The 9609-nt window shown below is 39.2% G+C and overlaps 2 protein-coding genes across 4 annotated transcripts; one reads left to right on the top strand and one right to left on the bottom strand.

Annotated features, from left to right (window-relative positions):
* Positions 1-207: 207 nt before the first annotated feature.
* acox1 (acyl-CoA oxidase 1, palmitoyl) lies at positions 208-8299 on the bottom strand. 3 transcript variants are annotated; one of them, XM_088373138.1, is made up of 14 exons: positions 8060-8299; positions 7088-7247; positions 6374-6534; positions 4401-4508; positions 4134-4253; positions 3934-4049; positions 3515-3684; positions 3232-3394; positions 2863-3053; positions 2492-2671; positions 2303-2408; positions 1968-2111; positions 1385-1591; positions 208-1299 (listed from the first exon to the last, which is right to left on the bottom strand). In XM_088373138.1, the coding sequence occupies exons 1-14, from the start codon at positions 8166-8168 to the stop codon at positions 1249-1251; spliced, it is 1986 nt and encodes a 661-aa protein (XP_088229264.1). In that variant the 5' UTR covers positions 8169-8299; the 3' UTR covers positions 208-1248. The 3 variants fall into 3 exon arrangements, with proteins under 3 accessions (XP_088229264.1, XP_088229263.1, XP_088229265.1); XM_088373137.1 differs by lacking the exon at positions 6374-6534 and adding an exon at positions 5067-5227; XM_088373139.1 differs by lacking the exons at positions 7088-7247; positions 8060-8299 and adding an exon at positions 5067-5227 and having other exon boundaries at positions 6374-6516.
* On the top strand, positions 8239-9490 carry ten1 (TEN1 subunit of CST complex). Its single transcript, XM_088373140.1, has 3 exons — positions 8239-8531; positions 8947-9104; positions 9184-9490. Exons 1-3 carry the CDS (start codon positions 8443-8445, stop codon positions 9339-9341), a joined length of 405 nt encoding a protein of 134 aa, XP_088229266.1. The 5' UTR covers positions 8239-8442; the 3' UTR covers positions 9342-9490.
* The last annotated feature ends 119 nt before the right edge of the window (positions 9491-9609 follow it).

The raw sequence follows: 9609 nt of genomic DNA, 5'->3' as shown, positions 1-9609 counted from the left end.
TCTAAAATCAACAGGTAGTACTTAAAAATACATTAATATATAAAGTTAAATAAAAAAATCCCCAATGCAGTCTATCCCCCATTATATACGAACAATATTAATCAGAATACTGTGTTTAGACTAGTGGGGTCCACATATAATTTATTGTGAAGAAAATAAGTGACCTGACTTCCCTTTAAAACACCTACACAGAAAGACAGATGCACACTCTTTTAGGAATATTTATTTTGACAACATGTCAAATTATCAATATTAGTAGAAACACAAACAAATATCCAACCAATTATGGTTAATAAACATCTTGGCTAATTGTTACCATGAATTTACATCATATACGAGAGAGGACATGTCCTCTGAAGATAATCTTAGTCTGAGAAGGAACATCCGTCAAACAGACAGGCACATAATCTGATAAAAATGTTTTCAATTGTCCATATGAAAAACTTAATTTAAAGTACTACAGTTCTTCTATATGAAACATTGAGTTTCCATGACATTAAAATACTTTGATTTGTAAGCAAGTATCTATCCACTTTTCTGTCTGTAAAATCCCAGAATCAACTTTACTTTATGATCATGATGCAATCTAGTGTGCGATTATTTTAAAAGGCCCACATTTGAGCCACAACACAAGAACTGCCAACCTCAACCCATCAGAAATTACACAAATATTTTTTGAAAGTAAAAGGCCAATCGTCCTTTATGTTAAGGTGCTCTATTTTGCTTCAGGTATAAAATGCCCACAAAACTTGTGTCAAGGAGGCGGCACTTCTAAATATTTCTTTATCCCAGAAGAGCAAGCAGCCCAGTCTACAGAAAACAAGTAAAAGAGATTTTGGTGTTGGCTTTGTTATGTAATTTTCAATGTTGCATTCTGTTCTTGTTGGGAAAAACTTAACTGGCAAACAAAAACCCACCATCAGGCTACAACAGAGAGGAGGACATATTACATAATTAGATCAGATTAAAAGTTTTGAGAATATACATTATATTTACTTTCATTTTATTTAATGTGACAGCAATCTATGATTGCTAATCACTTAATTCAAGACCATTTGATATCAAATAATTAAAAATATATAGATAGTTAAAAACCTTGCTTCCCCTGATTAATTTAAGGGCCTTCATGTTAAGGACACAGGTCAGTCTTGATGAGAATAAAGTCAAGAGACTTGTTGGGATTTGAAATGATGTACCGTTTTCTATTCACATACAGAAGTGCTCACAGGCAGAAATGTGTGTTTCCGCTCACAGTTTAGACCTCAGTGGCTTCAGATACTTATGATAGGACTCGTGGACCTGCAGAAGGAAGAATGCAACCGTTAATTGAAATGATAAATGACTATGTTTTACAATTATAATCTTTCCAGCGGCATTTGCTGACCTCTGTAGAATTCAGTGGTGAGCGACGGGCCCATTCAAACATGTTTTCGTAGACATTGCCATCGTATCGCCCCAAGACTGAATTTAGCATCCTGTCATGGAAATCAAAGGCATCTACCAGTGCCACAGCATTTGGCCTCAGCTCGGAAAGAAGCTCCTTGATATGGGAAGTAACCTCTATCACCTGGGACCCCTCTAACAGTCCAGCCTGAGATAAAGTAGATGGAAATGTGGATGAGGGTTAGATAATTACAGATAGAAATTTACGCAATTTATTTTAGACAATAAGAAAATCTTGAATTAGAAGTGACACAACAAAAGAAAATCCTTGACTGGGCATCCAGTATTGCTATACACTGTTGAATTGATATTCGAACTTTTTGTATTCTATTGAATAATATTTTATTAAAAAAATATGAAGTAGTATTTTTCCTCATTAAAATTTTTGCAGGAAATACTGGAACAGATTAAAAGCGTTTCAATTCATTTCAATGGGACAAATTTGCGGTATGATTATTTAGAGTAACGAGTGTGGTCGCACAACAAAGTATTATGTATTTTAAGGCACCGAGATAGATTTGTACCTGAAGAAAGTCTCCAGAGTTGTTCGACATGCCATGAAGTGCGTAGAGGCGAGCAAGCGTTAACAGCACTGAATGTATGGGGGCAGCATCAATCTCTCCCAACTTGTCAGCGAAGAGCTTCACTACCACATAGTGGCAGTGGGCCTGGAAGAGGTCAAATAGGAGGACACGGTGTTTAATTAATGTCAGACAATCAGATGAACAAACAAATAGTCACTATGCAAGAATCTTTTATTTCATTCAATTTTAAAGTAGAATAACAGCAGTGAATGAGAAGTTTGTTAGTGTTGCATGGGAATTTAAAACGTACTGAAATTCACATAAAATGGTCTTACATCAGAAGCTCGGACCAGGTCGATAGCGCTATTATTCCAGGCATCCTCTTGGCTCTTCTTGCGTTGCAGCTCCTTCTGGATGCTCTTGGCTGCCAGTTCGACCAGACTAAACACACAGAAGGACCATTTGCATATATCAGAAACAAATTGGCTGCTGGCTCGTGATGATCTATCATTCTTGTCTCATACATGGCGGCCCGCAGTTTGTAGAGCTCCACCAGGCTGGACAGGTCATTAAAATCGATCCCAGTCGATTTTGCGGCGATGAGCTGTGGTTGGATTCTTTGATGCTCTGCCTCATTCAGGTATGACACAATGCCATGCAGCTGCTGACCAGCTCTAGACTGCCTGTAGCTCTTCATCAAGTATCTGCACACACACATTTTATGTGCTGTGAGGGTGGAAGGACAGAATGCTGACGGTGTGGTGGTAGATGTTTTCTGACCCAAACCAAATAAGAAAATCAAGGGCAGTGTGAAAAGGCCTTTCACAAAAATATGAACATCTAACTATGCAGCGCTAATATCGGTCCACCTGTACATTTGTGTGGAATGACACACCTTGCAGTCTGCAGCATCATGACTGTGTTCTCTCCCTCGTAAGTGCAGGTTGGAGTGAAGTCAACATATATGTCTGGCAAGGCACTGCTGCGGGAGTAGCCGTGACCTCCGCACGACATGCGGCACACCTCAATGGCAGAGTTGGCTGCCCACGTGGTGAAAGCCTTCAAACCCGCAGACAGAGCGTGGAGCTACACATCGGAGAAAGGTGGGGACAAACACAAAGGGTGGATATCTTTCTGAACTCATTGGGAGTCAGCAAACAAAACTAGATGGAGACATTGTGAATCCCCAGACATCTATTAACTATGCATTGGTTAAGATTTTGCTGCACCAAGAGATCACGTGGACTACATGTGCTATTTGTACCTCTGGAAGCTCACTGAAATCCCCCTGATGGATGTCACCAGTGATGCGATGGTATGTTTGGTTCATATAATGACCAACAAAAGTGAAAGCATAAGCCATAGCAAGCACTGGGAACAGTTTGTATTGCTGCGTCTGGTAGTCGAGGATCTGAGGCTCTGGTTCTCTGCAGGACAAAACAAATATATATTTTGTTTTAATGGACAAATACACAAAAAGGTAATGTCTGAAGAAGCCAAATTAAATTGTTTGCTTGAGTGACGTCAAGAAGCCAGCGGTGACTGACCCTGGCCGGATTTCAGACTGGTGTCGGACAACGCTGTAGCGGATGGCGATGGTGCTGGATTTTGCGAGGGCCCGAGCGGACTCTCCTACAATCATGGAACGAATGAAAACCATTGTGCCATAAGTCAGTTTATCGCTGGGTGGCTTGAAGTAGTTGCCATCCGGGTCCACCTAGTGGACAGAAAAGAACAATTCAGCATGTTGATGTGCCAATTGAAATAAAATACATAAACTGCTGCTCTCCTAAAATAACTAAATTCCAACTAAATTCACTTGCTGGTTATCTAACATGCTAATTTTGTTTGTGGAAGTGTTTTAGACATTTCTGGGAAAATCTATGCATCTTCTTCAGCATACTTAAATGTATAAACTTGGAAACTGAAAATTACTTGACTATGCAATTTGCGATGATTGCCTGACCTTGGCGTATTTCATAAGCATGTTCTCCCGTGGTATCCGCACGTGGTCAAGTTTCAAAAAGCCGTTGTCAACTTCACTAAAGCCAAATTTGGGTCCAATATCGCCAACAACAATACCTATGGAAAAAGAGTTTCTGTTCAATGAGAAATATGAACACATATGACCTTTCAATCAAAAGAAATTCCAAATATTGTAGTTACCTGGCAGTGGTACATGTGTGTTCATGTCACGGATAGGCACAATGAAAGCATGCAGACCATGGCAGCTTCCCTGAGTATAAAGCTGAGCAAGGACAATTGCGTGGTTTGAGGTCTTCCCAACTAGAAAAGAGCAGCAGCAATTGTATGTATTTAGATTTTCAAACATTCGTATTTCAAAATGCACCAGTTAGTCTGATTCGGAAAAATGCAGATATCTCAAAAATATAAATTGTTTTGCATTCCTGGAAAGTGTATACTTGTACTTACGGCCTCCAGGCCACCATTTAATTGAGCTAACAGTGGGACTGTTTAAGACAAACTCTTCTGAAGTTGGGTCATACGTGGCGGTGGTCTCCAGTCCTCGGAGATGTGTTCCTGGAGGAAAGAGATAAAGCAACCATTCACCAGTCACACACAGTCACAGAAAACACAATTATCATTCATCTAAATAATGTTAACTCAGCACTATAAACTAATTCACTTCAACATGGACAAAAAAAAAATCACAGGAAGCGTCTTGGTAGAAAACAAGCCCATGAGAGTTGCCATAAAGTCACTTGCTAAATGTTTGAGTAAATATACTGTATAGAATTGCAGGACTACAAAATGCCCTCTGCTGAATGTTCCATTACAACAGAGTAAATGTACCTTGTAAATGTTTGACAGATCCAAAACCATGTTAATACTTATGTCCTATTAAATACTTTTTTCAAATGTATTTTTAGTCTGAATGACCCACCAAAACTGGAATATGCAAGAGAATTACCTTAAGTCAATTTTTCTGGTTTTGGCTGTTAGGCAGACAAATCTGCTGACCCAGACATTTGGAATTAATAAGTGGCATTGCAAAAGCAGACCACCTTTTTTCACTCCTTAACACAGCTCCACTCAAATCAGTAGGTGGACTTTGGGCCATGCTTTTCAATATTTTACCGTGGCCCATCTCAGTCTGAGCGTAGGTGCCGATGATCTCTAGGTTCCAGGCAGGCATGAAGAAGCGGTCCATTTGTTCTGGAGTAGCCTGGTTAAGCAGCGTGGGCAGGAACATTCCGAGATGCAGATCTAAAGGTTCAGGCCTGCCTGGGTGCACGCAGCTAAATCACAGAAGACAGAGGCCGGTGGGACAGGAAACCAGGTGGTAATGCGAGGCAAAGACAAGCAGCGGACAAAACAAAAGCATTTTGGAGGGAGCAAAAAATTATGGAAAGTGTAAGCCAAATTAAATACATGGAAAAATGAAAGTAAACATGCAAATGGGGTGTAAAAAAATGATGGATAGAGGACAAGCAAAGAAGAAGCCATGAAGAAAGCAGAGAGCAAATAATTTATTCAATTTATGAGCTTGAAAAACAACAACAATCATTTGTGCATAATTTGTCTTGTAGCTCCAGTTGTAACAGAGAGGAGGAATCAGCAATGCTAGGATAGGGGTGTGAAGTTTCACACTTCTCCCGTCCGGTTGTGTCAAATGTAAGTCCAAATAAGTACTGCATTGAATTCATCAGATGCAATATCCTATTTGACCGGGTTCTATGAAAAAGCCAAAGGCAGATCAATTCCGGACCTTCTGTTACAGCCCTGATGCACACATTTTGCATGATCTCTGTGCAACAGAAGTTAAAGTCCCTTTAAACAGGATAGTAATAGCTTTAAAAACAAAGACTCAGCAATTAGTTCAATGCCTCAGTGGTTAGAAAATGGACATTCACTGGGCAGCAACAAACAATAACTTGCTTGACCTACTTTCTTCTTTGCATGTTTCTCAGCCTTTTTGAATACAAAGAGATAATGAGTTGGCGACAGCAACTCAACCTCTAAGTATTTTATAACCGAGGTACTTAAACATTCGGACCAGTACCAAGCTGCATAACATTTGGTTACACCTCAGAGAGGAATGAAAATGCATTAAAATATGTATGCACTTTTGATGACTATTTTATTTTTTTCAAATGGCAATGCACTTTGCGAAACACTAAACATGGTTGATTTCATTTTGGAATGTAGCTAATCAAAAGATAAATAACTCGTGGCTGCCGGTATGTAAGCTTACAAAATGAAATTATTGATAGTAGTGTAGGCAAAAAATATATAAATATTGATCTGTCAAACACATACTGTACAAGTAAGCCTAATCATGTTTGAACTTAGAATGGGCCTGTTTTCACCGGTCAAAAATACCAAATATATAGATTTTTAATTGTGTTCAAAAAAGAAAATCAGAGGCGTATTCATGAACTGACCGTGACCTAGCTCAGTTTGAGCATATGTGCCAATGGCCTGGTAGGACTCTGCTAGAGGTAACCATTTCTTGGACTGCTCAGGGTCACATTGGCCATACAGGGTTGGGACAAACATCACAAAGTGTAGTCCCATTGCCTCATGAACGTTGCCTCGAAACATACTGGATGAAAAAAAAATGTATACAATCAGTAACTAATGTTTAAGTATTGAGTTTCACCGAAGTCGTCAATGTTGGAGAAAGTGGGGAATCTACTGTTGGCAGCGGACTCAACTCTGCTTCATGTGGGCTAAGCTTGCGTAATGAAGGCCTAGCTGTTTTACGATCTCTCAAACTCAACTGTAATGCATCTTGGAGTCAAGGCTATGTATAGTGACTAGAGTTTAACAAAATATCTATAGTTCATAAATTAACTTTAGAATAATGAATATACAACTAAAAACATCACATGGTTTGTGTCTGGTATTTACGCACATGCAACAAGCCGAAAACCTCATACACCCTTTGACATAGTTTTAATTTGTACTTTGCTCCAACTTTATTTGTCCATACATACTAACTAGAATGCCCGGGCAGAGTTTACATAAAGCTCTTTGAAACTTTTTCCAAATGACAATTCAATCTGGAGTTTTGCCTCGTCATAGAAAAGAAGTGTTGTATAATATGTCATTCCATGCACATGACATGTACTTGTTTAAATCTGTAATCAAATTACCTCTTATAGCAGTAGATCTCCTCTGGGTCCGCAATGCCATACTCTCTCAACTTGAGGATCATTTGGGCACTCTTTCTAACAGCTTGGTCATAGCGCTCACTGCGAGACAAGAAGTTTGGGTCCTGTTCCTTAAAGTCTGGGTCATTCAGAACCATGGTCTCTGCAATGGAAAAGGGTGAAAGCAAAATAGTGAACCCTCATGTTTGAGTCTCAGCTATGGAGTGGATTTTTATTTTTTTGATTAGTTTGAGCGCCTTTAATGGACGCATAGGTGGGCTACAGCAGACAGGCAAGGCAAAATTGAGTTGCAGCACATGCCAATTTCCCTCAAATGTTCTACATGACCTCTATAAAGTGATTTGAGAATAATGAGGAGTCGGACTATCCATCCTGTGATGTAGTTTGCTGACTAGCTGCTGTGATTCCAAACTAGTGTGCCATGACACATTACTGTGGTCTCCTGTGAGAGATCAGATGTTCCGTGGTGAGTTATTTTAATTGATCCAAAAATATTTTTACTTCATCTTTGTTCATCAATCTATACCAGTGGTGTAGTGTGAGAAGCAGAACAATTAAATTCTTATAGCAGATGATGGCAGGAGGTATATAATTAACCTGTGTATCCACTTTGAGGCATATTTGTTTGCTGATGACATTTTGTCTAATTCATGATCTTTGGCTGAAGAAATTGGAAACAGTGAACTAGTGTGTTGCTTCTTGACACACTAGAACAGTACACAGATAAAAACAACCGCGAAATTAACTTATAAAACCCATTATCGTGTGTGTGCACTGAAATATATACAACATTAGCTACTAGCTAACGTTAACCCCAAGCTTCATTTGACTTGACACAACGATTTAAGATTCGACAATAATTAGGAACTATCAGATATAGACTATAGATTGAAAGTGGGTTAGAAGTTCACGGTGTCCAAAATGACCTGTTAGAGTACGCATGCGACAAGTTACCAATTTCTCGCCTCCTCTTGGTCTTCTCGGGGCCTCCGTTCAGAATGTTGGTGAGTTTCTCAATGTCAAAAGTTGCCTTCTGCCTCTCGTTCAGTATGTCTGGATTCATGTTTGAGCCTGAAAATGAATTTAAAGGAGAAAAGTAGATTGAGAGCGACGTGGGTTGAGGTATGGAAGCGGCCTGTTCTCTCCGTTTGGAGAGGTTGGTGACGCTTGGTCACGTGAACAAACCCGGAAGTAAGAGATTTTTGGGTTTTTTGGGAGACATGTCAAGCTCCTTCGTCTCGACTCGTTTACAGTATTTGGTATTTGTTTAGTTTACGACATAACTCGAATTTTGAACACGACGTGGAACGCGTCGTTGGTTATCACTACAAGAAGCCATGCTTCCTGCTGCTGCGGTGTATTATTTCCCGTGGGAAGTGAAGTCCGGAGCTTTGCAGGACAGACAGTCTGTGCGAACATTTGGCAGGTGGGTTAGTAGTAACTCACTTGAGATATTTCTATTTCGTTCACAAAGGTGGGAGGATACTCAGTCGTATTTACTTATTAGATGTACACACACAGAAAATCACAAACTGTTAAATCTATTCAAGTACAAATGGAAACAAAACCTGCTTTTTGACTCAATCAAAAATAAACCCTTTGCACACCAAACATTTCCTCCTTCTATTAGCTCACATCATGCTGTTTGTAGAATAAAAAAGAGGCACAACTTTGCAGAAAGCAAAATTCTGACAGGATGTTATGGACCGATATCTCCTGCATGAGCAAAACAATTATATCTAATAGTCATTGTATTCCTTTGTTCAGACAAATTATATTAAATTATATAATATATATCATATAATAAAATATAATATATAAATTATATCAAATTTTTCTAGACTCACCCGCTATGAGCCCGAGAAGTCCCAGGCTTCACTAACAACTCAGCACGCTTCCAAAGAGCACCATGTTGTCATCAATACCTCATTTGTGGAACCATTTAATCCCATAATTGGAGCTCAATATGTAGTTCTGGGTGAAATTGAAACAGATGAAGGTAAGTGTTGTCTTTTTCAACACGTTCTAGTGTTGTTGGTTTTTGTTTTGTTAATAATTAAACATCTTTTGTCTCACAGGGGTGGAGGGGCTGCGGATCTGCGCTCGTGTCCTCAACTGTGTGGATGGTGTAAACATTGCCCTACTGCAAAAAGTCATCAACGAGCAGAGGAGCTTCTTCAAGGAAAGACAGAGCCATCTGGAGGATGCTGCAGTACAACATGCAGATACAAATTGATCTTGAACATGCTCATGGACTGCTGATGCTTTGAATTTTGTAGTTTTTTTTTTTTTTTTTAAATAAGGATTTACCACATACTTATGGTGTATATCTCCAGTGCTTTATTAAATCAAAGAAAAAATGTGCCACTCAATTAATACTTTTAAGTGTTGACTTTTCTTAGTTCTAACTTTTGATTTCCCGCAATAGCTTTTGTTACAGCATGGCCAGAAAAGCATTTACTATGTAGCCATGACGTTATGGCATTACTCCCAATATCTGACAA

Source organism: Syngnathus floridae, chromosome 4 (genome assembly GCF_059516105.1).
Source record: "Syngnathus floridae isolate MCC-2025c chromosome 4, RoL_Sflo_1.0, whole genome shotgun sequence".
Taxonomy (NCBI): domain Eukaryota; kingdom Metazoa; phylum Chordata; class Actinopteri; order Syngnathiformes; family Syngnathidae; genus Syngnathus; species Syngnathus floridae.
Note: the sequence above shows the minus strand (reverse complement) of the source record. Positions and strands in the feature narration are given on the sequence as shown.

Excerpts from the sequence above, each read along its gene's own strand:
- acox1 (XM_088373138.1), bottom strand. The coding sequence starts at position 8,168 with ATGAATCCAGACATACTGAACGAGAGGCAGAAGGCAACTTTTGACATT. Across the intron at positions 3,395-3,514 it reads CAGTCTGAAATCCGGCCAGG|AGAACCAGAGCCTCAGATCC; the intron begins GTCAGTCACCGC and ends TTTGTCCTGCAG. Across the intron at positions 2,409-2,491 it reads TACAAACTGCGGGCCGCCAT|TCTGGTCGAACTGGCAGCCA; the intron begins GTATGAGACAAG and ends CTGTGTGTTTAG.
- ten1 (XM_088373140.1), top strand. The coding sequence starts at position 8,443 with ATGCTTCCTGCTGCTGCGGTGTATTATTTCCCGTGGGAAGTGAAGTCC. Across the intron at positions 8,532-8,946 it reads TCTGTGCGAACATTTGGCAG|ACTCACCCGCTATGAGCCCG; the intron begins GTGGGTTAGTAG and ends AAATTTTTCTAG. Across the intron at positions 9,105-9,183 it reads TGAAATTGAAACAGATGAAG|GGGTGGAGGGGCTGCGGATC; the intron begins GTAAGTGTTGTC and ends TTTGTCTCACAG.